The sequence below is a fragment of the Drosophila nasuta genome, chromosome 3 (genome assembly GCF_023558535.2).
Source record: "Drosophila nasuta strain 15112-1781.00 chromosome 3, ASM2355853v1, whole genome shotgun sequence".
NCBI classification, from domain to species: Eukaryota; Metazoa; Arthropoda; class Insecta; order Diptera; family Drosophilidae; genus Drosophila; species Drosophila nasuta.
This window is the reverse complement of record NC_083457.1, coordinates 37,291,959-37,318,722: the sequence shown is the minus strand read 5'-3', so window position 1 is coordinate 37,318,722 and position 26,764 is coordinate 37,291,959. Positions and strand designations below refer to the sequence as shown.

Genomic DNA, 26,764 nt, shown 5'->3' with positions numbered 1-26,764 from the left:
GCAATGTGTCAACTCGGTAAGGCGAGGCTAGAGATTAGCTAATGACGACAGCAATATGAAGAGGCAAATACATTCACAACAGCAACAACGTTTGTAAGCACATACACACAACTCAATTTCAACTAGTTGATGATGTGTATATGTATATATATGTGAATATGAGAGCTGTGCTCCTTGATTGCGCCCAGGTAAACAAGTTATACCCAAATAGTTGGCCGCAACTCGGCAAAACGAGCAAAACAAATAATTGTGAGGTAAACAAGCAAGGCAACATCTAAACAGCAACAAATGCGAGAGGAATGCATTTAATTAAATGCCAAAAACAACAACTAAACACCAGAGCAAAACAAAAAACAAGCATACACACAAAATGAAAATGAAAATCATTTCGATGGAAAATAAAAAGGTCTAATACAAGTTCAACGACGACGACGACGACCTTTTCCTCATCGAAAGCTGTGTGTGTGTTCTGTGTTTAAAAGGAAAAGCTGAAAATCTAATCAACAAATTGTTTAAATAACTGCAACAACAGCGGGCGAACGATAAGGGCGTCGCAAAACAGAACAAAGAAAGAGAAAGGGGGTGAGACAATGTATGACTGGCATTGCTTGATAAGAGATACGAAGGCCGTGTTGTTCGCGCTGATAATGATAAGCTGCGTACCTGTAGATACCTCAACACTATCGCCGGCTAAACGACGGGCTAATTGATAAAATCGGTGTAAATTTTGCAGCAACGAATTTGATTGGAAATGCAAAAATATGCAGGCTACAGGGAATGGAGGGGGCGCTTTTGGCTCATTGTCAGAGAGACGAGCTAAACTCACAAACTAGAAATCAATCCAACAATCACATTCAGACGACGACGACGACGAGAAAGTACGTAGCGCAATCGACATGCGAGTTTTTTGTGCAAATTGAAACACGGCTCTGATACGTGCAGGCAAATAGAACGCAGCGAGCATGGGGAGCGGGGAGTGGAGCCGGGAGTGGAGGAGGAGTTAGGAGCTGGTTCTGGGCAAACAAAAGGGAATGCAAACAAATCTGTTACTGGCAAACATGCAGTGTGCCCAGCACGCCATAAAGTATGCAGCAAAAGCAACAATGCCGCAGAGCAAGCCAAACCAAGCCAAGCCAACCAAGCCAAGCTGATTCGCCAGCCAAGTCGAGTTGAGCTCAGCCCCGCTGGTCAGTTGACCCCTTATCCCCCTTATGCCCTTATCCCTTTACTCCTCTCCTCCCGCAGTTACACGCACGCTTCGCTGCCTGTGTTGCGCTGCGCTTTTGTTAGCGTTGTTTTGCCTTTTGCCATGTGTGTGCACAGAGAAAAACAAAATCAATCGGTTGGAGATTAAATCAACAACAATCAATAACTTTGCTATCTGAAAAATGTGATACTAGAAACACATTTCGAGATTCACGAACAAAAATCATGATCAGATTAGATTAATTCGCATTTCGATTTGATTTAATAGGTACTTTTTTTTTGTATGTAACATCGTTTATCTACATTTTGTGTATCATATATTACAATTTATTTATAGTATATGAAAGTGAAATTATTATTTGTTAATATGTTTTTTCGACATAGCAACAAAGCATTTAAGAATTAGACAATTCATTTTCTCTAATTCTTTTTTTCAGAAATGCATGCATAATGTGCACTTAAAAAGTTAAGCCCAGCAAAAATATGTTTGGTCTATATAGAAAAGCTTTCTAATTTTTTCAAGAATTCAGCACAGAATTTCCACTTCAAAGTAGTACAGAAAAAAATGTCTAAAATTAAATTTCTCGAATTATTTTTTCTCAAATTCCATGCAATACATATATGGTTGGATCTATATAGAAAAGCTTTTTACTTCTTATTCAAAAATTCCATGCAAAATCTGCACTCGAAATTTCAATCACCTAAAAAATCAAATTTTGTGTGATTTAATCTATAAAGTAGAATTTATAATCACTCTTCGTTTTTCTTTTTCTATGCAGAATCTCTTGAAATTTCAAGCATTCAAGTGCTCCTTTGGTGACTTTTTTCTCTCAGTGTAGGCATGCGTGTCTGCCAGCTTTGCTGCCCGTTAGCTTCCCTATTGCTGGTGATTCATTCATTCATTGCACTCGTCCGTTGCTGCTCTCCGTTGGTCACTCCGTCAGTTTCGCTGTCCATCCGTCAGTCAGTCAGTCCGTCCGTCTGTCTGTCGGTCCGTGCTGTCGCAGCACTCAAACCGCATTGGCATGGCCATGCATCACAGTGGCAGCCAACCAATTTGAGTCAAGTGGTGCGCACGTAAAAAATTCCAAAACCCCCAAAAAACAGAAAAAAAAATGCAAGCAAACTACAAATTTTATTTTTCCCCAGCATTTTTGCCGCTCTCTTTCTTTCAAGTGGGTAAAAATAACAACCAATTTATTTGGCTGTTCGGCAAATTGTTACTCAACTCGCATTCGATCATCATCATCGTCATCGTCATCGACAGGAGCAGAAGCAGAAGCAGAAGTTGAGAGCAGGAGCAGGACACGACGACCCGACCCGTTTTCTCATCATCAAAAATCGTTGATTGCAACAAAACAAATTGCATTTTAAGGAGATTACTCGTGATGCTCCTGCTTCTGCCTTCCATCTGGCTAAATCTGACTGAATGTTTGTTTGTGCTCTGTGGATAAATCATGCAGAACTATTCGTTGTCTGGTTGCGAATCGAGCCGCATTAGCACCTCGTCAGAACTTTGGTTATTATTAATGAATCTGCTCTGGCAGAAGCCAATGCTTGATTTATTATCGTTAATCTCCGAACAATACGATTCGTAATAGTAGATAAAAATACACAAAAGAATAATAAAGGGGGCGAACATTAAAGAGCCAAAAAACTACATACGAAATTCAACGTTTGACAAAAACGCTGCTCCCAAAAGTGCTGTAAAAACATTTGCAATGATATTGCCTAAGCTGTTTACAGGGATATTAAAGCGTGTCCTGAGCTCCACCAATAAAAAAAAAAACACACGCACAAAACGACCCCAAACAAAATAAGGCGAGCAAACGACCAATAAAAAACACAAGAAATTATAAAAAATTCATAATGCAAGTCCTAAAACAAAAACGCCAAGTGGGCGTGAGTCGGTGAGGGAGCAAGGGGAGTTGAGGGTAAACTTTCCCATGACTCACGGCGGGAGCTAAAATGGCACGCGAATAAAACGACAACAGCAACAGCAACATCAACAGCAACGCCAACAAAAATGGAATAAAATAATGTATACAAAGGGACGCGACGCATAAACTAAGCGCCGCAAAACGAATGAGGGTTTTCTGGACTGTATAACTGGATAACAGCTCCAATTCCAGTAACAGCAACAGCAACAACATTCTCCCGGTCGGGTTCAAGTTTGAGTGCCGGCGAGAGAGGCCGAAGGCGGAGCCTGAGCCAGTCATTAGCCTCGGAGGGAGCCTTGGGGCCATTTATGCGGACAAGCATTAGCTTGGCAAATAAATGCAAACAAATTGCACAACGAATGCGTTGCTGCTCTCTCTCTCTCTCTACTAGTTGCTCTCTTCGCTCGTCGCTCGCACAACGTGGCGTATTAGCAATGTAATTTGATTTGATGTTTATGCGCTGCACTGACGAAGCGCGGCAGGACGACAATAGCCGCATAATTGCGTTAAGCACAAATATACACAGACACACATATAGGCAGTGGAAATTATCACAGTTGCAGCGCTAATTGGAACAAGTGATTAACTTTAATTGCAACAGATAACAAGCAAATTGTAGCTGAACAAACTGCTCGACCCAAAGATACCCTCGCCTTTTATTATGTGCAGTTCATGTTTCTGCCCAGTCACGTAATTCCTCTTCCTTTCGCACAGTGACAAGTAAAATAATAAACAGAGGATGACTTCGGGCAACAACACGACTCACAAACACACAAAATGGTTACAAAATTGGTCAAACATAAGTAAACAAAATAACATTGTGTGTAAATCCACAGCTGCAGGCAAGAAAGCAACAAAAAAAAAAAGAAACCAAAACGACATACTCTATATGCAGTTGAACAGTTTTGCGAATATATGAATTATGAAGTGCATAAAAAGCGGGAAATAATCATAAATGAAATTGATACTGATCGAAATAATAAAAACGGAAACAAAAGAGCTTTTGCGTAATGAGTATTTAACAATTTATTGAGTTAAGCAAAGTGCAGTAAAAGTGCTTTTAAAAACTGTTGTTTTTTGGTTTTTTCTTTCTTTATTAAGCGCAAATGAAAACGACACGAGCTAACAGAGATAGACAAAGATAATCGAGATATAGTTAAGAAGTTGCAGACACAGAACTGTTTCCACAACTTTATGGCAAATAAACGCAATTTGAGTGCATACTAAAAAAACGAAAAAAAATAGAAAAGGAAAAAAAAGAAATACAGCTCTCCCTATGGATCGATAGAACAAAAGAGGGTATTAAAATGTTGCATTTTTGCGCTTTGTGCAACTATCTATCTATTTGCTCAGAATAAAAACTAAAATATGCTAACAACACTTGGGGCTGAGAGGCTTTGTTATGCAAATTCCATATAGTATTCATGCAATAGCGGGTGTTGTTCAGGTGAGGGGCTAAAGGCGGGGGTTGGTCACACGTCACAGGGTTCGAAAGTCAGGAATTGTGAAAACATTTGAAAGCCATTTGGCAATTTGTGAAAAGCACAAAAGTTATTGCAAAATATACGGATTACCAAAAATATTATATGTGCATTCATTGTCTGTCTGCTTTTCTCATATTCGCATTTACAGTTTAGAAATTTAGTATAGAATTTTAACCAATTTATTTTGATGCGCTCAAAAGCAATTTCCACATTCATACCGGAATCACAACAACTGTTTGGAATGTGCATTCAATTTTATTCCATTGCAAATTATTTAGATAAAATTGATTGCTGCCTGAAAACTCTCGACTCTCGACGAGCCGAAATTAAAACTAGCTAATTAAAACCAAATATTGTATGGGTTTGCTTTTTGTATACCACAACTCTTCTCTGCCGTCGGCAAACCCACATTGAATTGACAATTATTTAAACGGGTTTCATTTCAATTGCATTGGTTTTTTGATTAATTGCATTGCAATTAAAGCACATTTAATAATTGACTCATAAATCAACGACACTCTTTCTTTTTGTTTTTGTTTTGTAATCATCGTCAATAATGTCAGTGGGAACTTTATTACGTGTTACCTAATTGAGTAATTTAATTTCATTAAAATTTTTCGGTGTGCGGGGAGTGAAATGCTTTCTCAATCCGAACTTTGCCCTCTATTAAAGTCGGGTATTAAATCAATACGAACTTGTTGCATTAAGCATTGCCTTTTTTTGTATATTTGTTTACTAACTTTTTACGATCTGCTACTGCTTTATGACATTGTTATGGTTGTTGTTCTAGAATTGCAAACAAAAATAATAAAAGTTAAAACCATTCGATTATTCACTGACTGTTTATTCTTGTTTACGAATTCACAGATGCTAAATCAATATGGAGTATACTACAATATATATACAATTTCTTTTCAATTATTTATTTATATTGGTATAAGCAGGCATAAATTCATGTGTTTGCACAGTCAGTCAATATAAATACAGAAGCTTAAAATAAATACTAGCACAACAAAATAAATCTGTCATTTCGTTTTATTACAATGGAAATCAATTGCATTAGGGACGAGATTATATGGCGATACATTTATTTGATAAAGTCAAATTTACAAGACCAAAGCTGTCAATTCACGTCGAAATTCTTTTAAATAACGACTAAACACGATACATTAACCTATCATTAACAACAATCAGAACTGTGACAAACCGCAGAAAAAAAGAGGCTTACGGTGATGATATAAAAACGAAAAGCGTATTCAAATCGCCAATGAACATTAATCAAAGCGTCAATCTGTTAATTAGCTACGGCTAAATGTCCGTCGGCTTTTTTGTAATTACCATAAAAGTAAGTATATTCTGGAATAGCCTTGCACGTTTTCGTATTGTTTAAAAACAATGAAATGGACACATTAAAAGTAAATGCGGTTGTTGTTTGAAACAAAAGGTAAAGTACTCATTTTAAATGAATATTTCAGCATTTACAGATCAAGTTTTCTGATTAATACAAGTATACGAGGGTTGCTATTTATATTTCTGGCCTAATAATGAAAATGCGAATATTTATAAAAAAAAATGGATTTATTGTTTGTCACAGTATTCTCCAGCAAGATTTATATACTTTTGAATGCCCTCAAATCAATTGTCGAAGCACTTTTTCCACTCTGATTGAGGCACCTCCAAAACATGGTTTTTGAACGCTTTAACAGCATCTTCTGACATCGAAAATCGATGACCACGCCTTTTTTCGATGATGTGCGGGTATAAAAAGAAGTCATTGGGTGCCAAGTCAGGGCTGTACGGCGGATGACCCATGAATTCCACGTTTTGACCACAAAAAAAGGCGCGGGTTTGAGCTGGTGTGTGAGAGTTCGCGTTGTCATGGTGCGGAATGATCCATCTTTTCTTGTTCGTTTTTCGAATTTCTACGAGGACTTCAGGCTTACAAATTATGGTGTACCACTCAGAATTGAGCGTCCTACATTGCTCAAGCGAGACAGTCGCCACATGACCAGTTTTACCGAAGAAACAGGCGACCATTTGCTGAATAGTGCTTCCTCCACGAACAAGGTTCGTTGGATTTGGCTCGTCTTCAAAGACCCACACGGTCGATTGCTGTTTTGTTTTGGACTCATAACCATAGATCCACCATTCGTCACCTGTGACTATCTTATAAATGTCTTTTGAAGCACAGGGAATGTATTTTTCCAAAATTTCTTTGAACCAATCCACACAAGCCTTTTTTTGAGCAATTGTCAAATTGTGCGGGATCCAACGAGAACAATCCTTTTTTACGACCAGGTGTTTATGCAATATCGAATGTATTCTGGTGGAAGAAATGTCAAAGGATGCCTCTATCTAACGATATGTCACATGACGATCTAGCATTATCAGTTCACGCACGGCATCAATGTTTTCTGGCACAACGTCTGTTTTTTGACGACCTTCACAACCTTCGTCTTCCAGCGAGCATCGGCCACGATAGAATCCATTAAACCAGTATTTCACAGGGCTATAGGATGGCACTTCATCGCGTTATAAAGATTTAAGTTCATCGGTGCACTCTTGTCGTAATAATCCAAGTCGAAAGTTGTGAAAAATTATTGCTCGAAAGTGTTAACGAGTTAATTCGATTTTTCTGCCGAGGTAAGTTTTTGATTAATCGTTTATCGATATCAAACGTGGTCGCACATGAAAAAGTTGTATGGAGCTTTTATCGATAAAAGTCCAAACTTTCTTTGGGAAATAGCCAATTGGTCATAATATGGCTAGAAGTGACCTAGGCCAGAAACTTAAATAGCAGCCCTCGTACATTTAACGTGTAGCAAGTATGTAAATGATTAATAGGATATATTAATAAGTATTCAATAATATTGTTATATTTATTAGCACTTATATTTATTAGCAATTGTTATGATGATAGAAGATTGCTCTCAATCAAAAAACAAGTGGACAGCCCTAAGAAAGATGCTTTTGCTGCAAGATCAGCTGTTTCTTGCAGTCTTGTTACGAACGGTCGGAGAATGAGCAACGCAAAGAATTGGAACTACATGAATGCTTAGTTCAATAAGATGAACTAGCTGCGGCTATGAACCGCGAGTTTGTCTCTCAATCCCACGCTTCACTTTGTCTCGAGTCGAGCGTGTGAATGTCAAATTAGCAAAAACAATAATAAAAAGCATTCACTTACCACAACTCAAGATGTTGTTGCTGTTATTGTTGTTGTTGAAGTTGTCGTTGTTTTTTCCTTCATGCAGCATTGGCCCCGAAACACTTTTTTGCTTGCTGTTTGTTTTTATAAATATTTAATGAAAACACGCGAATTGTCGATTGGAAATATGTATGGATGTGAATGAGAAATTAAGTTGTTAATTTATTTTGACTCGCGACGCTTTTTTGTCACTTCGTTTGTAAACCATTGCACTTTGTGTTGTTGTTGTTATTGTCGCTTTACTGGAATTTTTCAACTTTTCGATTAAAGAGATATACTAACTACAGTCGCATCAAATGAAAAACCACCAAGTGTGAAATGAGGTAATTTTTATTTAAGTCGCAGACAAACACAATCAACTGCAAATTGTTTTACTCGAGAGTCAAACAGGTTTTTTTTTTATTTTTTTTCCTTTTTATATGTGCACACACACACTGACACTCGTTAATATGTAATACAACATAGATAACAAAAAAATATGAAACCGAAACTGAAAGCCGAAACCGGAAAAGAAAAAAAACTGCTGGCCTGCTTCTGTGGTCAAATTGAGAAAGCGAAAAGTCTCAGGCAACTGTAATATTTAACAAATTATATGTGTGCATTCTCATATTATAATAATATCAAATAGAATTCAAGTCACGACGACGACCACAACACAAAAAACAAACACAATACAATTTATATTGCGGCGCTGCTCGCACACTCTCGCACCCAAAAGGCATCGCAAAGTCACAAGCAAAGGCAAAAGCAGCAAAACAAAAAAGACAACAGACAGCAATAAATACGTAGGCACAACGAACGGCACACAGAAAAAAGAAAGAAAATAAAAAAAGAGTTGACGTTGACGTTACGCCGAACGACGACGCGTCGTTGCTAAGTCAAATGTCGCACAAATCTAATTAAAAAAGAATAGTTAATGAAATAATAATTTAAATAAAAGCGCTTCTCGCTTGACCAATATACGAAAAGTTATTTCCTAACATTTTTTTTGTTGTATTTTTTTTTGGCGTCACCGCCGCATTGACACAGTTCGCGCTCTCTCGCTCACGCCAACGCGCTCTCTTTATTTGATTTTCTTGCTTTTGTTTTTGCTGAGTGTGTCTTTGTTTTTATGTCTTTGCACTCCACGTTGCCTGGCGCTGTTCTCTGATTATTATTATTATTGTTGTTTTTGTTGCAGCTAGTGCAGTTGTACAAATTGTTACAATTGACGTACACAATCAATTTTTAAGTGAGATGCGTTTTTATATCTTAACAAAATAAAAGTAAAAAATCTAAATAAAAAAACCCGTTGTCAAACACAAACAAAGCACAACACACATTAGCACACTTACACTCACACACACGTACTCACTGACACTCACACATACTGATTTAGATTAGTGTGTGCGACAACAACAACAACAGACAATGTCTGGATGCCTATGATTCACAACGAAGCCAATGCGCTTGTTTCTTTTATATAAACAAATGAGCATGCAACAATGCAGAACATTCAGTAAAACTACACAACCACACACAACTTAAAAATACACAAGGTATAATATTAAATGAAAACTAAACAATTACATATATCGCAACGCGACACCACCGGCGATTGTGTTTTTTTGTAAAAGAACGTTTTAAATTTTCGATTAAAAACTTTTGTTTTTGTTCTTGTGTTTTTATACTGCGAGTCGCGGATGTGTTCCCGAATTAGTCGTAAAATAATATTGAAATGCTGTTTTCGAATTTAGCGCAAATCGACCGGAGCCAAAAATTTATCCGCGCCTAGAAATCACGACGGCCAAAATAAGCAGACTGACTGCTGTTAACAGCAGCATATAGAGGTGGAGATACATCGATTGCACTATCGATATTTCGATGTTTTAAGAATCGATTATTGCATTAACTTTGAAAAAATCGATGTTATATTTTTGAAATCAAAATACTATGCGTTTCTGATTATGAACTTTACTATTATTGAAAAAAATTTTACTTAAAGAACGCATACATTTTTTCTTGAAAAAAAACGAGCTTTTAAAAAAGCTATTTTTCAAACACCTGTTGTTTCAGTGTGTGACCACAAGCAACCTTTTGTATTTTGGTATATTGTGTTAGAAAGGCGCGTCACTTAAATACTTGTTAATTCCATGTTTTTCATTAGATGTAATTGCTTCTAACCGTAATTGTTTCTTATTTTTAGAGTCTTTTTATTATCCCGATCAGATTTCAGACATGTACATATTAGTTTTTAGCAATATGTTAAAGAAAATACGATAATTTTGAGCTAAACTTTACTAGAGTAGTGATTTAAAATTTCTTTTAGGCGTTAGAATCACATACCTGAAGTTAATTCATTTATTAAATTAATTAATGAATTCGTTCAATGTTTATTTAAATGATACTAAATATTTTTTAAATGCTTATCGATATTTCGGTTGCAAATCGATAACACAAGCGCAGAAGCGTTCTCGCCGTGAATCATATGTTTTATTATTCGCCGCGGTTCGTTGTTGTGTGTGCACCAAAAATATTTCGATCAAACAGAAACAGAATTTGCATATTTTCCCTGGCTAAAAAATTTTAATTGCAATGTGCTTTATTTAACAAATCGAAGCGCTCAATAATAATATAAATATGGTCAACATGGAGGAGCTCTTAGACGAGGTAAACGCGGACAGTAAAAGAGGGAATTTGTTTGGTGAAATTTTCACCTTTGTTATTTTTTTTCAGGTGAAAACAAATGTACAACAGAAATTTAATGAAATACGCGCTGCGTTACATATGCGTGAGAAATTGTTACTGCGCCAGCTTGAGGTAATCGCAAATACGCAGCAACAACAACCAGCAACAAAAGCTTACAATGAAAACAATGAAAGTCCCTCTAAGAAAACGAGCGGAGTTCGCTTCTTCACGGGCGATAACGAGGAGGAAGAGAAACTGCTGCTGGCAATTCGCAGCTTTGGCCAGTTCCAGCTAGACAGCAACATGCAGCTGGCCCTGCATCGCACACAGGATAACATGACTGCTGGACTTCGCAATGAGGATTATATTGAGCCCATGGATGACCATGAAACAATGTACAAATGTCTCGAAGATCGCGATCACAATACTGATTACTATGATCTCAATGATGAGGTGCAGCCGGAGGCCATAGTAGTTGACTTCTCGCGCAACAAGGCGGCGTTGCTGGAGGACAATGCCAAGCGCTCCATCATCAACATAACGCTGCAAGAGGCCAAAGATTTGATACGCAGAGCCAAGATTAAGCGTGAAACTTATGTGCCACCCTTGAATCTGGAGGAGCTGGACGATGAGCTGGAATCGTCCATAGCGGATGCAGTGTCCAGTCTGGGACGCAGCTGCTCCGAGCAACCTACAGCAACTAAACCAAAGCCAAAGGCGCGCAAGCCTCGTTTGAAGCCAAAGATTACCATCAACAATTGCAATGGCACCATCAATCTGCGCAACATTGCCAGTCTGACCATCAATTGTGCCAGCGAAGATGCTGTCAGTGCCGAGTTGCCACTTACAGATGCTGCTGCTACTACGGCGGCCATACAACCTTCGATCTCAGCGGACTCAAGCAGCAGCTGCTCGCCCAGCTCCAGCTCCAATGACTCCAGCAATGCTAGCTCTAGGGCGCAGTCCAAGAAACAAAAGTCCAAGGAGACAGGCCAGAAAGCAAAACAGCAGTTGGTGGCGAGCAGCAGTAGCAGCATGGCAACCACATCGGAGGCGACTCACGACGTCACCTGCGATTTCTACAATCGCCTGCTCAATGAGATCAAAAAGAGCCTGAAGGAGAAACCAAAGCGTGTCTACGATGAACCATCAGCACCAGCTGAAACAACCACAACAGCAACGGCAACGAGCAGTGCACCAGTTCAACGTGTTGCAGTTGCACCTGATTCCACCTGCAAACAGGAAGAGACGGAAGAGGATACACGCATATCCAGCACACAGAGTCGCGATGCGGCTTCGACATTGTCCTCGCAACTGCAGCCTGGTAAGCGTTTGATCCTCAAGAACTTTGAGAATTTAAAGATTATTCTGGAGGCGAACAGCGGCGATGAGGACTCGTTTCATCCGGTGCAAATCGAGCAATGGCTGGCCGAAATTATATCGGAAACAGATTTGGAACCGATGCAAAACACGGATATACTCGAGCACAGCAAGATCGACAACAGCGAGAGCATCTGAACAGCACAGTATTTACTTAGTTATAATATGAACAAAGATTACAACAGCAAATTAAATATTCCTTAGTAGTATTTATTTTATTTAAGCTTCCCACCTCCGACAACTGTTTCGTGTAAAAGTACTAATAATATTGTGGTCCAAATCCCATTTTGCATTTAAGCATAGCAAGGAAAGACATCATTCGTTGTACTTAATCTAAGTATTCTAATTGTACTTGTAATTGCACTTTATTTTGTTCAGTAATTGATTCAGATTTGCAAGACTTATTAAATATTACACTCTCTACTATCATTGTAAGATATAAAGCTAGCACCCAAAAATAAAACTTTTTTGGGGTCAATTTCACATTTGTCACATTGTATGTGTAAATTTCATTAAATTGCAAACACTTAATTAACGTAAATTTGTTGACTTGTTCGCTCTAAAAACAAAAATGTATTATCCATAATACTCTTCCCAAACCGGTTGTCATGGTGATTGTGCGCGTTTCTGCAATTGAAATCGCAACTTGTAATTGGAATTCGAATTTGCGAAATCGTTGAGCTTTTTATGACGCAAGAGGCGGTGGGATTGGGGATGGGGTGAAACATTAGACTTCCAAATCCAGCAAGTTGATAAGCATTGCTATTGAATGATAATTAAACAAGTACGAAAGCTACTGTCGATTGTAGTCGACTTTGAAATACCCGGCGAGCTATTTTACTTTAATCAAATATGTTATCTTGCAAACAAAGGTACTAATATGTAAAGCGATCAGAAAAATACGGGGAATTATTTGATATGCCTTGAACTACTTTTGATACGGAAGTGTTAAATTCTTTAATCATTTTTAAAGTCTTTATGCGATTATTATATTTTACCCAAACATTAAATTATTTTATTTTTTGATAAATGCTTTTAAATTTATTATCCGATTTTTACTAAATTTGTTAACTTTGTTAAAATGTAAAACAAATTTAGACTGCATAAAGTATTGAGAAAATTTTTACCAAAAATATAAAGCTCTTGCTTTTATAGTTCACAAGTTGTAGAAAAATAATTCTGTGAACAGACTAATTAGAAATATTTTTACGTTATTCCAGTTACAATTTCGCAAATCATAATACCCTAGTAGGCTTTAGGTACCGGGTATACAAAAGTGTCGACATCACACTCATTGTGCACTAAATGCAATACATTGAACTATTTTTAGCGTTTCAGATTGTGACAGGAACTAAACATTAATAAGTACAAAGAGAAACAGAGGAGATAGAGAATTCGGCCTTATGCGGACTTTGTCAGAATGTCCAGCAGATATGGAGTGAAGTACGTGATAATGCAGTCGGCGCCCGCACGCTTGAATCCCTTCATCGACTCTAGCACCGCATCGCGCAAAGCAAAAGCTCCCGCCTGGGCAGCATGATAGAGCATCGCGTACTCTCCGGACACCTGATAAACGTACAATGTATGATAGGGATACGTGTCCTTGGTCTGGCGCAAGATGTCCAAGTACGGCATGCCCGGCTTGACCATCAGCATGTCGGCCCCTTCGCTCACATCACGCTGCACGGCGCGCATGGCCAAGTTGCGGGAGCCGCTTGGGAGCTGATAGCAACGTCGATCCCCGAAAGCGGGCGCCGATTGCGCCGCCTCACGGAATGGGCCATAGAAATTGGAGGCGAATTTCGCTGAGTATGCCAGCAGCGAGACGCTGTTCATGTTGGCATCGATTAACGCCTGCTTGATGGCCATCACTCGGTTGTCCATCATGTCCGATGGCGCCACAATGTGTGCTCCCGCCTTGCCATAGGCGACGGCTATGTCGGCGATGCGCTTGATGCTCGGTCCATTCTCCAACCCATTATCTCCAAGCAGGCCACAGTGACCATGCGAGGCATATGGACAGATGCAGACGTCACACGCGATGAGCAGATCGGGGAACCATTCACGTAGCTTGGGCAATGCACGCACCACAGGATTACGCGGGGAGTCAGCATTCGTGGCCTGCTCATCTTTGAGTTCGCTTTCCACTACGCCAAACAACAGCACGGAGGATAATCCCTTCTTAACCAGCGGTTCCAAATGCTCGCGTAATCGATTCACACCGTATCGCGAAATTCCGGGCATGCTGGCAATGGGTTGTTCATCGTCGTCGTTGCTCACTATGAACACAGGATACATAAGGTTATGTGGCAGGATTTCACAGCCAGATTCCTGCAGCAATCGCAGCGTTGGATGATGTATTCCACTGTGCAGTTTTCGTTCCATTTTTCGGCGTTTTTTCACAACCGTCCACACACGACGACACACTTTTACTTATAGTGAATACTATCGGCAGTGTGACCGCAGCGGGCCGTTAAAATATACAGAACAATTTGAAAAAAGGAAATATACCATATTGTTGTCTCATTTGCGAATAACGTATCGATGGAATGATTAGTACTCATTTGCTTTGGCGCCACACATCATATGATCGACAAAAGCCGGCAAGCTTAAAGCGCGGTAACAGCTGTTTGATTTAAAAACTGCGGCGAGAATCGGTCCCAACAGTTGCCTTCAGCTAAATTAGTTAAAATATATATTTTAAAGTAAATAACCAACTTATATTTCTGCGCACGACTTTTTATTGTATTTTTTTCAAATATATCTGCTTGCTACAATCCTCACACTCAAAAAATATCGCATACACACGCTCTCGAGCGCCTCTAATTGAAAAATTAAATCAATGAATTCTAAGTATATAATGCCTATATTGAATATCTCATCTATGTATATAATATTATGTGTACGAAAATACTAGACGTTTAAACATAATTTAAATAAGCACAAATAAGTACATAAAATATTCTCGTTTTTCACCTTTGATCGACTGACTTAAATTTAGTATCAGTTTTATGTTTTCGAGATCAAAGTGCGTGTGAAACGTAACTAAAAGCTAAACTTAAATTATATTATAAATTGTGCTTTAAAAATATTTGGTTTCGGGTTTTTTCAGATGCTAGTTACAGCCATTGGAAGTGTGAGTTTCGGTGATGTTATTGTAGTTTTATAATTGTCTTTTTGCTTCCCTTCTGCCTTGGGTTTATTTTTTGTTTTCCTGATCTCTGATTTCGAATATAGCCTCCACTACGAAACCAGAGCATGATGATAGTGCACACGTCTCTTCCGACGCTTCAGATTCTTTGGCTGCTGTTGTGATGCCTCCTCGCGGGCAGAATGCAGTATCACGGTGTAGCTGTGCAGTTTCAGCGGCTCCTTGATGTCGTTGAGCTCGGGTTGCTTCTCTTCTACTTGTGTTGCGGTTGTTGTGTAAACTTGTGGTGTTGTTGTGATGGATGTAGCATTTTGGAGACACAATGTGTTAGTTGTTGTTATTGTTGGTTCATCATTAATTGTCTTTAGTTGTAATTGTGGTGCTTCTTGTCGCCGCGTTCGTGCATTTTCTTGAGCTGGTCAAGCGAAGGTCACTTGATAGAACAGCCATTCTTCCATGAATGACGGGACAAATGCCTTCGATGTGGTAAACTTCACCTTCGGCTTCAGCAAACGCAACTGATCCTCAAACAACTGCAACGATTCCAAGCAGCTGGTACCATTTCCATGAGTCAAGAACTTGCCATCTGGTTTCAACAACTTGAATGAATGCTCAAAAATGGTACGTATAAAATCCCAGCATTCACCAATCGGTGCACCCGAGATGGGTATATCAGTAAGATCTCCGAAAACGTAATCAAACTTGCGTCCATCAGCGATAAATTTCTTCATATACTCCACACAATCGCCCACAATGATCTCGTATTGTTCGGTCTTGCGTTTCTCCAAGACATCGCCACAAATGGTGTTCAAATACTTGTTGCAGGCCTGCATGACCAGCTCATCAATCTCCAGCATAACGACATGCTTTGGCTTCTCCTTGAGCAACTCATACAAGAGAGCACCATCGCCGCCGCCAAGAATGCAAATCTCCTTGCCCTCGTAGTTCTCAATGCCGCGACCCATGAGGGTCTCTGTGTAAATCAAATCGGACTCGGCAATGTCTGTAAAAGCAAAGTGTGAGTGTGTGTGGGTCAAGTTAGTGGCGAAAATTCATAGATTTTTGTGGCAACACAAAATAGACAGCGACCTGGCCTTGACCTGAGGCGGCCAAGGACCACATTGCTGCTTACTGCATTGCCAGTAAAATCAATAAGCCAACTTACTCTGCAGTTCGTCGAGGATTAGCATATTTCCCAGCGTTTTGGAGTGCATAATCTGAATCTTCTGGAACGGCGAACGTGCCTCATACACAAGTGTATCAATGTCATACTCGATGATTCGTTCATCTGGTGACAAAGTGGAATAAAATCATTATTAAAAATCGATACGAAGATTTCAAACACTGCAAATAATTACAAAATACGCACTTTGCATCGACGCAATTACTTTGGGGCTACTAAATGTGTACATGCATGCTGACAACAAAATGTATCCAGGTAAATTAAAATAGAGAGACAAATGTGATTTAAAACAAACACCATAAACAAACACATAAAACAAACGTATAAAAGAATGTTCAACACAAAAGAAAAGTGCACTCAAAATGATGATCATCATAAAAAGAAAAACAGAGATGACAACAAATAGTACGACGAATTGGGATTTAGAATTTCATATATAGTATCTATGGGCAGATAGATGGATTCATGCTTTGGTGCTCTTCGGATCTTTTGCTACACAGTTTTGCTTAGCTACTTATATGGATAAATGATAAGTATTTCTTTTATTTGATAGATACAGTATACATTACCTGACGATGGAAAATACCTAGCGACATCGCCGCGCTTCAATGTTGGCAACTTCTGACCCCAAAGGGCATTCAATTTTTTGGCTATGGCATTTTCCACACGTTTGCCAGTCTGTTGTAGTTGTAGTTGTTGTTTTATGTAAGGTGAAGTAGTTGTAGTAATAGTAGTAGTTGTTGTTGTTGTTGGTACCATGAGAGAGCGAGGCGAGGCGAACAAACGAGCGGGGGGCAGGTGAAACGGTGAGACATGTGCACGGGCGTATACGTATAATTTCATTTGGTTTTACACATTTGGTTTTATTTTTGATTTGTTCAATTTTGTTGTTGGCAGATTTTTGTCGTCGATGATGAACGAGTCGAATGATGATGACGTTTATGTTGATGAGGAGAAGACCAAAAGACATCGTATAGGTTTCAGTTTCGATTTTTGTTTTGTTCAGGGTGATCATAATATGAAAATAAATGAAATTGTAAATAATTTAAATAGAAAATCTTTGTCAAATTATATAAATCATAAGCAGAGAAATCTAAAAGAATAAGCTGAAAAGCTGATGATTTCATTGATGATTTCTCTAACAAGCATGCACTGAATAGGACCAGAACGTTGGGTGAGAAAGTCTCTAGGGGAGGTTAAGCTAAATAATAACACTTCTACAATGTAACGATTGATGCGATTTTATTTAATTTGAGAAACTAAAGCTCTTTATTTTGGAAAGTGTTATGTGAGCCGATACCAAGTTAGTGGCGAATTTACAGAACTTTTTTTTGGGAGGTTTTGGGGCCCGTGCAACCAAATAGTTGATGAATATATATGTGATAATGCCGCTACATTGTTTTGAAATTTTTTGATTTAATGGTGAATTGCTTGAGGTTGAAGTTTTTTATTGTTTGCTGATTGAAATTTGTTTGTTGAAAATAGAATAGAAAATTTCGGCATAGGAAGTTACAAGGTTTGTTTTGGATAAGTCTTGATACTGCATGGTACTGAGTATATATGGTTGCATAGTACTTATATAGTATATATATATATTGAACTAAGTAGCAAAAACTAAACTTGGTTTTGTAGTTAAATGTGAAATTCGACCAACCTGAGCTAGTCATGTATATATCAATATATCCACCACGTTTTATCGGCGGTAAATACTTGGAGCGATCGGAATCTAATTTCTGACGTAGAATCAGTTCCATTGTACGCATGGTCTGCAATTGCAAATGTCGTTGTTTTGTTTTGTAAATAAAATTGCTCTCTATATAATATGCATGGTGTTCTTAAGCATTGTGAGAAAGCATTTAATAAAATTAAAATGAACAAAGCAATACAGAATTTGAGAGACACATACTATATTTGGCAAACTTTTCAAACATCTCGCGCTTGGGGGAATAAATAGCCACCCCCGCAAAACAACTATTTTTAGTTTCGATTTCAGATTTGTATGAAAAAGGAAAGTATGGGAAGTGTTGGGCACTTTCCATAGAAATTTCAAATGGCAAACACAGCTGTCTGAGAATGTCGTGTTTATTTTAGTAGACATATTAATGAATTAATACTGAATTTAATTCAATATGCATGAGTTTGTGAATTTCATAAAAAGCGACGTTTCACAGAACTACGTCTGGATGTTGATAAAGAGCATTAGCAAACCTATCAGAGCATAATCACTAGCGATATTGGAGACACCGAATTACGCATACCCTTATACAATAAATAGAATTGCAAAGAGAAATAAAAGAAAAAATAAACTAAAAAATTAAATATACATAGAAGATTAGAAAATCTACAAAATTATAAATAAAACTAATGAAAATATAAAATAAAACGTAAATTAGGTAAATTAAATTAAATAAATATTAAAAGACTTAGACTATAACAATCCCAGCCAATTATAATTTTAATTATAGCCGGTTATATTGTAAATAAATAAAATAATGATTAAAATAAAAACAAATGTCAGTAAAAAATACTTTTATGATTATTATAACTTTTAATGGAGAACAGTTGGGTTTCCAAGGTGAACTTTTAGTCGATTGATTTAGAAGCAAATTTAAAGGGCCAAGTGTTTGGGACATGATATAATACGTTTTACCAAGACTCGTAGCATTCAAATTGGCTTTGTAGTTAGCACAGTTAAAAGGAATGTGTGTTGGGGCACAACCAAATGTCTAGGCCATGTGCTAAAACGCCTGTCAAGATCGAGGGCCATCAACGGAAGTAAAAGCCCCTTGCGAACGGGGGCTGTGAAGAGGGGCGGTAAGGCAACAAAAGCAATGCCAGACATTGGGGCTTGTGACACGCCCACGCAGCAAAGGCTCGTTACACACACACACACACACACTCACCTACTCAGACAGACAGACGAAAAATCAATTTTACTTTTACCGTTGCTGCGGTAAATCATAACCCTTCTCTTCCCTCTCTCACACATTCACACACACACACACATAGGGCAATCGCGCTCAGCAGGCAGTAAACTTTCGAGTGTGTATGTGCGTGTTTTGTGACTTTCGCACGTGTAGGTGACGAAATATATTTGTGTACTTGTGTTAGTGCTCACTGTGCTTATTGTTGTGGTAGTTTCTACATAAGATTAACCGTAAATTACAGTACAACCGTACATACATACATCAAAGGACATTAAAGGCTCCTTGCCGTCGGCCAAATAGTATTCCACATTGATTGTCAGCAGTCCCTGCTGGAAGATGCGGCAAGTGATAATGGTCTCCTTATTCTCGTGCAGCACCGCAAAATATCCACCATCCAGGGATTCCATAGAATATGCCAATTCCAGCTGGGAGAACACATGTTCCAACTCGTTACGAACGACACGGGCAACGTCCTGACGTTGCGAAGATGTGGCTGTTTTCTCAGCATCCAGTGTAAAATCGAAAAGTATTGTCTGGAGCGCCATAGCGGAAAATCGTATTGGGTTTGCCCGCTGGATGTGCAAATTACAAATGCAGCGCAGCAGCGTGACCGCAAGTTCGTTCAGTTTCAAAACACAAGTTTTGGCGAAGCCACAAAATATACTAAAATAGGACAAAACTTTTACGGAAGTATCGATATTTTGCAGTTGCGTTTAAGAGAGACCAGATTTCTAGTAGTAAAGGTTTTGAATTTTGAGCCATTTGCATTACCTGTTTTGGTTTGATAACTAAGCTTACAATTAAAATATTGTTTTAAAACATATAACTCATGAATTTTTTAATTTTTTTAGTTTATACAACGTGGCAACGTGCAAATATGATCTTACCAATTTGATGAGTACTAGTGTGTGACCATTTGCGACGCCTTTTATACCGTAAATACCGGCAAGTAAATTTTCATTATATTTCGAGATTCGGTTTGCAGCCATGTTGTGTTTCACCAAATAAACAAATTTGAGGTTGCGTTTTTGTGTTTTGCGGGCGGACGGAGACCGTAACACAATAGAAAGCATAAAATGTGTTAGAAGGTACAAGGTCGCCAATTAAGTGTCAATGTTAGATCGTACGTGAACCTGAACTTGTAGGAAGAAAACTGTGCGTGTTTATAAAGCAAAAAGTGTGCGTAATACAGAGCGAGCTGTTGTTGTTTTTATTCGCTGTTGGATTTGCCGAGACTTTTTGCCAGATGCCTGATGGGGGAAATTCAAGGCAAAAACACTAGCAAAGCGTTTGGCGGCAACAATGGGCTGCTAATTATAAATCCCAGCATAAATCGCACCGGCGCACAGACAAGTGAAGTGATGTGATGTCGCCACCGCTGGCGAGAATTTTTTTTGTTTTTGTACTTTTTTCACTTTTTCTTGCTGTGGTTGTTAGTGTTTTTGGTGCGTGGGCGAACGTCATAGTCGCCATCATCGGCATGCCTTATGTGTCTTGTGCCTCATCGCACTCTGTTGTAGATGCCAATGTCGTTACGTCGTATTATATATGTGCATACATAATTTTTCTGCCTGGCTGTTGGCACCCAACCACCATCCCTCCCCCTGTTGTGTGTTGGCGTCGCAATCATTGCTGGGGGCAACGCCATCTGTGGGAGGGTGGATTTGAAAGTGTTGCGTTGCTGCTGCTGCCCTCTTCCTTTTTTTTTTTCCTTTTTATTACGATATGTGCTCACTTATATTGATTTTCTTTTCTTTTAGCTCGGTAGGCTGGATGGACTTTTGTTTGGGAAACCGCAAGGAACGCAACAATCTGCTAGGTGAGTGATGGATTCAATTGCTGTGTCTATTTAAAGTACTCAATCAACCTTTTTGCAGGTGACAGACAAATCATCATGGGCTGAGCTTTGGGCTTAGTACCATACAACGCACACAAATTCTAGTCAATTCGCTGCACAAATCCCATTTGAATGTGATACAATCACGCACAAGAGGCTGGCGCTATTGCCATACATGGAACGAACATAGCAAACCGCTTTAACGATCCTCCCAGAACTTTACCACATTATCGCAGAGCGACGACAATGAATCACAGTGCAATGGGTAGCGAGGAGCGCATAACGAGCAGTCCGCGATCTGCTTCAAAATCGGGCAGCACACTCTTTGGTCTGCTTAGCAAACGACCCAGCAAAGTGGAGCCTCATCCTGTGACACCAGAATCGCCAAGCCTGCAAAGACGACCAGCTTCAGCGCTGGGTCAGTATGATGTCACCTTTGCCAAGTGCTCGGCTCAGGAGCAGACCAGCAGTGGCAGCAATCATAAGAGTCAAACGCTGCCCGCCGCCAATTCGGAGGTGCTTGAGAAGTCGCACAGTGGCCTCATTAGTTTCCATAGACGCGGCAATCCGACATACAAAAGCAAAGCGCACGCACATCGCTATAGTGCGGATGCTGGCTCTCAAAGTGATGGCGGCACCGATGTTGTCATGCGTCGAAAGTCGCCCAAGCAACGTTCACCGAATCACAATCGATTCAGTCATCAGTTTAGTCTGTGCTGTAAGGCGGAAAAGAAACCAATGACGCCACCAGTTTCAGTGCGCTACAATTCCATACCGGATGCCGTGGTCAATGCGGCCAATGTGCTGCGTCGCGACAATTTATCGCTCAGCTGGAGCATGATGGATAATTCGGGTTCTTTGCACTCGCATTCGAGTGAAGGCAACACTTCCTATCAGCTGCCGTCCACACAGCGACCACGTCCATCCAGCGAATGCGCTAGTGCTCCTGAATCGCCAGTGGCCAGCAAAACGTTCTTTCCCCAATATGAGGCAAGTGGCACGAGTCAACACTCCCACTGTTCGCCATCGAATTCGTCAGTTAAAAGCGAGACAGCGCATCGTGCTCCCATACGCCCCATTGCTGTCTCTGCTTGCCGCTCCAGATTGAGGCTTAAACTGTATCCACCAGGGCAGGAGTTGCCTCCCTTGAATGTTGACGAAAGCGCCGAGACGCTAAAACGTGCCACAACGCCGCAACACATGTCTTCGCCCAACATTGCCATGCAGCCGGATACTTTGGATGCTTGCATGCAGCAGGATCCTAATGGCGTGCGTTTCATGTCACACGAGAATATGACGCTGCATCGTCAAGGTTCCGGCAGCAATCTGGCACGTCAGACGCTAATGGCAGCGCAGGCATTGAATCTCATACCAGCGGACAAGGCGCGCGAGCGCAGCTATCTGGATGGGCGACTAGGATCATCTTCGCTGCTGGGGCCAAGCGAACTGAGTCGCGTGCTGCCGCAGAAGGAGGTGACGATCTTCGTGGGCACATGGAATATGAACGGACACAGTCCACCCAAGTAAGTTTTTATTGAAATGTGTAGTAGTAGTGTAGTAGTAATAGTAAATTTCTGAATATATCTCTCAATAAGATTCAGATATAATTGTTTCGAATTATGTACCAATAACTAATTCCTCGTCATTCCCATTATAGACAAATGAACGACTTTGTGTTGCCGCCCAATGTGGAGCATGTACCTGACCTGGTTGTTGTGGGCACGCAGGAGTCCAGTCCGGATCGCTTTGAGTGGGAAGTGACGCTGCAGGAGACGCTCGGTCCATCGCATGTGCTCTTCCACTCCACCACACTCGGCACACTCCATTTGGCTGTCTACATGCGTCGCGATCTTATTTGGTATTGCTCGGCGCCCGAGGATGCCTCGATGTCGGTGCGCACAGGTTCAGCATTTCGCACCAAGGGTGCTGTTGCCATTTCCTTTTGCCTGTTTGGCACCTCTATGCTGTTTGTCACATCTCATTTGACGGCACATCAGCAAAAGGTTAAGGAACGTGTCTCAGATGTTAAACGCATTATCAACGCACTGGATCTGCCTAAGAATCTCCCGAATCTGCGACATAAAAACAAAGACGTAACGCAGAATTTCGATAATGTCTTTTGGTGTGGCGATCTCAACTTTCGGCTGGGTGAACCGCGTGAAAAGCTGCTGGAGTGGATACAGAACACGAAATTTCCATTGCCCTCGCATTTGCCGCATGGTTACATGCACACGGATCAGCTCTCCTCAGTACTGGCCGATGGAGCCGCCTTTCGCGGCTTCATGGAGGCGAACATTACGTTTCCGCCCACCTATAAGGTACAGTCAAGCCTTGCAATTAGTTTAACAATGGATTAATTAACTATTATCTTCATTCTCAGTACGATCCTGGCAGCCAGAACTTTGATACCTCTTCGAAACAACGCGCTCCCGCTTATACGGATCGCATACTCTACAAGTATCGACAGATGCAAGGTCTGGTTATTCGACGGCAGAGCACTGTGCCGGGCGTATCGACGCCCACGCAACCTTATGTGCAGTGTCTGCTCTACGACTCGGTGCCATCCATTACCACGTCCGATCACAAGCCCGTTTGGGCTCTGTTTCGCACGCTCATACGAGCGGGCACCGATGCGTAAGTAGTTGATGAATAAAACCATAGAAAGTGATTTATTATTATACTTCTTTTGCAGCATCCCGCTGGCGGCTGGACTGTTTAGCCGAGACATTTATTTGGAGGGCATGCGTCGTCGTCTGAATAATCAATATCAAGGCGCCTCCGCTGTCTGTGCCATTCAATAAACCTGCGAGATCAGCTTACAAATATACATATATATTTATATATAGCTATAAAAGGAGATCTGTTGATCTTTTCAAGTGCTAGTCATTTAAACTATACCAAAGCGGCTTATAAACTGTCCCAATGCTTTACCACGGTTGTGTGTGGCCTTTGTAATACTCTTTAAACTAGTTAGTTAGCTATTAATCTCCGTAGTAATATTGTTCGAATATATAAATATAAATACATATTTATTTATAGTTGTTAGGTGCTGCCTTTTTGCCTTGAGGCCTTAATGTTAAACGTTCCTTATAAAAAAAAAACAGCAAATGAACTAGAAGCGCAGTCGAAATGATGAAACGTAATCTTAAAGCCCAAAGCATAGTTTATAGGTAAAATGAATCTATTAGTGAATAACTTAGTGCAAATATATATATGAATGAATTCGAAACATGAATGGAAATAGCATTAAATATACTCTATATACTCTTACAAGATATTGTTGATGCAGTGTTATTGTTATACAAACAAACATATTTATAATATTTATTGTTTTACGCTTATGTCAATTATGTTTTAGTTGAAATGTAAATAGTGAAATCTATTATTTTTTTATCATTTGAAATGAGTTGGTTTATTTATTACCGAAATATATTGCAGCAGATGTGGCTGCCAGCCACTCGACAGAGCGAACCCCATCATATCCTTACCACACGGATGGCACTCGAAAATGCAGCAGCAGCTCGTTTATTTACCGAAAAATGCGCCAAAAAGGCCAAAAACAGCTGTGGCTGCAGCGAAGGCACCATGAATATACTGGATATATGGGGAGCCCCCCTCTCTCTGTACACACGCAAATATGTTAAACTTTTGACCAATTTCAACTCGAGCAGCGTTCTGGACACACAGCAATTTATTGCCATGGCGATTGGTACAGCATGAGCATCGCATCTCCCCAACACACTTCGCGTTCGCGTTGGCCATATCGCATAAGTGGCTTCGCGGTGCTCCAACCGGATGAGCTCGTTGTGGTTATGAGTTCGCTACACACACACATGTGTGTCCTTGTTTGGCAGTACTGCGCCATCGGTGTCATCCAATTGACCAAAATCATTGAAGGACTCAGTCCACTGCATGCTTATGCCGAAAAATGCGGAGCATGAGGGCGACAGTCAAGTGGCTTTTGTGTATTGGCCAATGTGTGTGTGTGTGTGAGTCTGCGTTGTCTCCGCACTAGCTGTTTGACCAGCGAAACTGCGGTTCTTCTCCTCACAAAACCAAAAAAAAAAAGCGAAACAATGTTGTACCCGCTTTGTTTATTGCAATTTCTGCGCTGTGGTCACTGCCAGTTGCCAGTTGCAGTAGTTTTTGTTACTGCTGCCGCTGCTTCTGGCGAAATTCATAAAGTTTGTAGGATAGGGTTTGGTATGAAATTAGTTTTTCATTCGGCATGGAAATGCATTTGCAGTAGTAGTATGAATAAATCTTGCTGTGCTGCTGCCCAGTCCTTGTTGTTGAGTGTGCAGAAATTTCGAAACTCATTTCCGGCTTTAGCTTTACAGAAATTAACCACAATATTTGAAATTATATTAAAATTGAAGTCAGCTAACTCTCCGCCAAAAAAACAGCACAACAGTAAGCAATACTGATTGTGAAATACTCTTTATTAGCAATACAGCGCGTATACGCAATCTCTTTTGTATTGAAGAGTTAATTAGTCTGCAAACAACGAGCGCTAGGTGGCGCTACTAAAGATTTCCCTCTGTTGTACTAAGTAAACAAATTTGTGTTGTGATTAGTGATCACTGTTCACATAGATTTCAACATTTTAAAAAGATAAGAAACAAGTGAAATATACAAATGCTTTTTAAAAAATATATATATTGTTCTTTTATAACTGTTACCTTCATTCATGCCAATTTATAATACCCTTTTTCTATCTAAGGGTACAAAACATTTTGTCCCCTCCTCAGACTACTTTTTCTGCATTTCGCTTGATGTGTCTGTGTGAGTGCATGGATGATAGTGTGCGTTTACAGTGTGCTTTACAGAAATTAACCACAATATTTGAAATTATATTAAAATTGAAGTCAGCTAACTCTCCGCCAAAAAAACAGCACAACAGTAAGCAATACTGATTGTGAAATACTCTTTATTAGCAATACAGCGCGTATACGCAATCTCTTTTGTATTGAAGAGTTAATTAGTCTGCAAACAACGAGCGCTAGGTGGCGCTACTAAAGATTTCCCTCTGTTGTACTAAGTAAACAAATTTGTGTTGTGATTAGTGATCACTGTTCACATAGATTTCAACATTTTAAAAAGATAAGAAACAAGTGAAATATACAAATGCTTTTTAAAAAATATATATATTGTTCTTTTATAACTGTTACCTTCATTCATGCCAATTTATAATACCCTTTTTCTATCTAAGGGTACAAAACATTTTGTCCCCTCCTCAGACTACTTTTTCTGCATTTCGCTTGATGTGTCTGTGTGAGTGCATGGATGATAGTGTGCGTGTGCTGCACATTAATATCCTGTGCGCATTCGTACGTGTTAATATGACTTTATGACTTCATATGTGTCCATATTTTTTGTCGTCTCTTTTGACGCTTCATACTAAAAAGTTTTATTGTTAGTTACGCCGCATCGCTGCTCTGCTGCTCCTGCCGCCGTCAAAGCAACAATTTTTATTCAAAGTGTTGAAGATGCAGGAATTATTAAAATTTTTCTATATGTGCCCTCTCTCCCCCTTTCGGTAACAAGCTCCACTGCTGCATGAGATGCATATATCACAGAGGCAACACTTCTTGCATCGTCAGACAGCGAAAATTCTTCATATGTTGGAAATGGCTAAAGAAGTGGGTTACAGACAGTCAAATGCAGCAGCTAACTGTGAAGCTAAAGTCGAGTTTATGCGCTGCAATTAATAGTTAATTGCTTTTTGAGTATTATATATTTCTGGCTTGCAGGATGAATTATAAATTTAAGGAAATAATA

General features: G+C 39.7%; 5 protein-coding genes across 12 annotated transcripts in view; 2 read left to right on the top strand and 3 right to left on the bottom strand.

Annotated features, from left to right (window-relative positions):
* The window catches only part of LOC132793360 (palmitoyltransferase app), a 68,271-nt gene extending 58,629 nt beyond the window's left edge, over nucleotides 1–9,642 (bottom strand). For 2 of the 5 annotated variants that reach the window (XM_060803244.1, XM_060803246.1), the window contains exons 1-2: nucleotides 9,408–9,642; nucleotides 7,818–7,912 (exon numbers count right to left, since the gene is read on the bottom strand). The gene's annotated coding sequence lies outside the window, so the exon portion shown is untranslated. Of the gene's footprint in view, nucleotides 1–7,817; nucleotides 8,081–9,407 lie in introns of all 5 variants that reach the window. The other 3 variants (XM_060803247.1, XM_060803249.1, XM_060803245.1) reach the window with 2 other exon arrangements.
* A 663-nt stretch (nucleotides 9,643–10,305) lies between these two features.
* On the top strand, nucleotides 10,306–12,039 carry LOC132790270 (uncharacterized). Its single transcript, XM_060798756.1, has 2 exons — nucleotides 10,306–10,487; nucleotides 10,554–12,039. The coding sequence occupies exons 1-2, from the start codon at nucleotides 10,458–10,460 to the stop codon at nucleotides 12,021–12,023; spliced, it is 1,500 nt and encodes a 499-aa protein (XP_060654739.1). The 5' UTR covers nucleotides 10,306–10,457; the 3' UTR covers nucleotides 12,024–12,039.
* A 35-nt stretch (nucleotides 12,040–12,074) lies between these two features.
* Nucleotides 12,075–14,337, bottom strand: LOC132790271 (delta-aminolevulinic acid dehydratase). The gene has a single exon (XM_060798757.1). It carries the CDS (start codon nucleotides 14,268–14,270, stop codon nucleotides 13,287–13,289), a length of 984 nt encoding a protein of 327 aa, XP_060654740.1. The 5' UTR covers nucleotides 14,271–14,337; the 3' UTR covers nucleotides 12,075–13,286.
* A 266-nt stretch (nucleotides 14,338–14,603) lies between these two features.
* On the bottom strand, nucleotides 14,604–19,783 carry LOC132789038 (spermine synthase). 4 transcript variants are annotated; one of them, XM_060796775.1, is made up of 5 exons: nucleotides 19,407–19,783; nucleotides 17,874–17,985; nucleotides 16,406–16,453; nucleotides 16,202–16,324; nucleotides 14,604–16,039 (listed from the first exon to the last, which is right to left on the bottom strand). In XM_060796775.1, exons 1-5 carry the CDS (start codon nucleotides 19,689–19,691, stop codon nucleotides 15,456–15,458), a joined length of 1,152 nt encoding a protein of 383 aa, XP_060652758.1. In that variant the 5' UTR covers nucleotides 19,692–19,783; the 3' UTR covers nucleotides 14,604–15,455. The 4 variants fall into 4 exon arrangements, with proteins under 4 accessions (XP_060652758.1, XP_060652755.1, XP_060652756.1 ...); XM_060796772.1 differs by lacking the exon at nucleotides 17,874–17,985 and adding an exon at nucleotides 16,789–16,897 and having other exon boundaries at nucleotides 19,407–19,775; XM_060796773.1 differs by lacking the exon at nucleotides 16,406–16,453 and having other exon boundaries at nucleotides 19,407–19,776.
* A 348-nt stretch (nucleotides 19,784–20,131) lies between these two features.
* LOC132789037 (inositol polyphosphate 5-phosphatase E) lies at nucleotides 20,132–24,323 on the top strand. The gene is made up of 6 exons (XM_060796771.1): nucleotides 20,132–20,234; nucleotides 20,907–20,965; nucleotides 21,024–22,506; nucleotides 22,641–23,301; nucleotides 23,364–23,617; nucleotides 23,676–24,323. The coding sequence occupies exons 3-6, from the start codon at nucleotides 21,230–21,232 to the stop codon at nucleotides 23,782–23,784; spliced, it is 2,301 nt and encodes a 766-aa protein (XP_060652754.1). The 5' UTR covers nucleotides 20,132–20,234; nucleotides 20,907–20,965; nucleotides 21,024–21,229; the 3' UTR covers nucleotides 23,785–24,323.
* The last annotated feature ends 2,441 nt before the right edge of the window (nucleotides 24,324–26,764 follow it).

Bases quoted from the DNA above. Each gene is read 5' to 3' on its own strand.
- LOC132789037 (XM_060796771.1), top strand. From the start codon at position 21,230: ATGAATCACAGTGCAATGGGTAGCGAGGAGCGCATAACGAGCAGTCCG. The intron at 23,302-23,363 runs GTACAGTCAAGC...CTTCATTCTCAG, and splicing joins CGTTTCCGCCCACCTATAAG to TACGATCCTGGCAGCCAGAA. The intron at 23,618-23,675 runs GTAAGTAGTTGA...CTTCTTTTGCAG, and splicing joins ATACGAGCGGGCACCGATGC to CATCCCGCTGGCGGCTGGAC.
- LOC132790271 (XM_060798757.1), bottom strand. From the start codon at position 14,270: ATGGAACGAAAACTGCACAGTGGAATACATCATCCAACGCTGCGATTG.
- LOC132789038 (XM_060796775.1), bottom strand. From the start codon at position 19,691: ATGGCGCTCCAGACAATACTTTTCGATTTTACACTGGATGCTGAGAAA. The intron at 16,454-17,873 runs GTTGGTCGAATT...TTTTGTTGTCAG, and splicing joins TATATACATGACTAGCTCAG to CATGCATGTACACATTTAGT. The intron at 16,325-16,405 runs GTGCGTATTTTG...CTTTGTCACCAG, and splicing joins AGTAATTGCGTCGATGCAAA to ATGAACGAATCATCGAGTAT.
- LOC132790270 (XM_060798756.1), top strand. From the start codon at position 10,458: ATGGTCAACATGGAGGAGCTCTTAGACGAG. The intron at 10,488-10,553 runs GTAAACGCGGAC...ATTTTTTTTCAG, and splicing joins TGGAGGAGCTCTTAGACGAG to GTGAAAACAAATGTACAACA.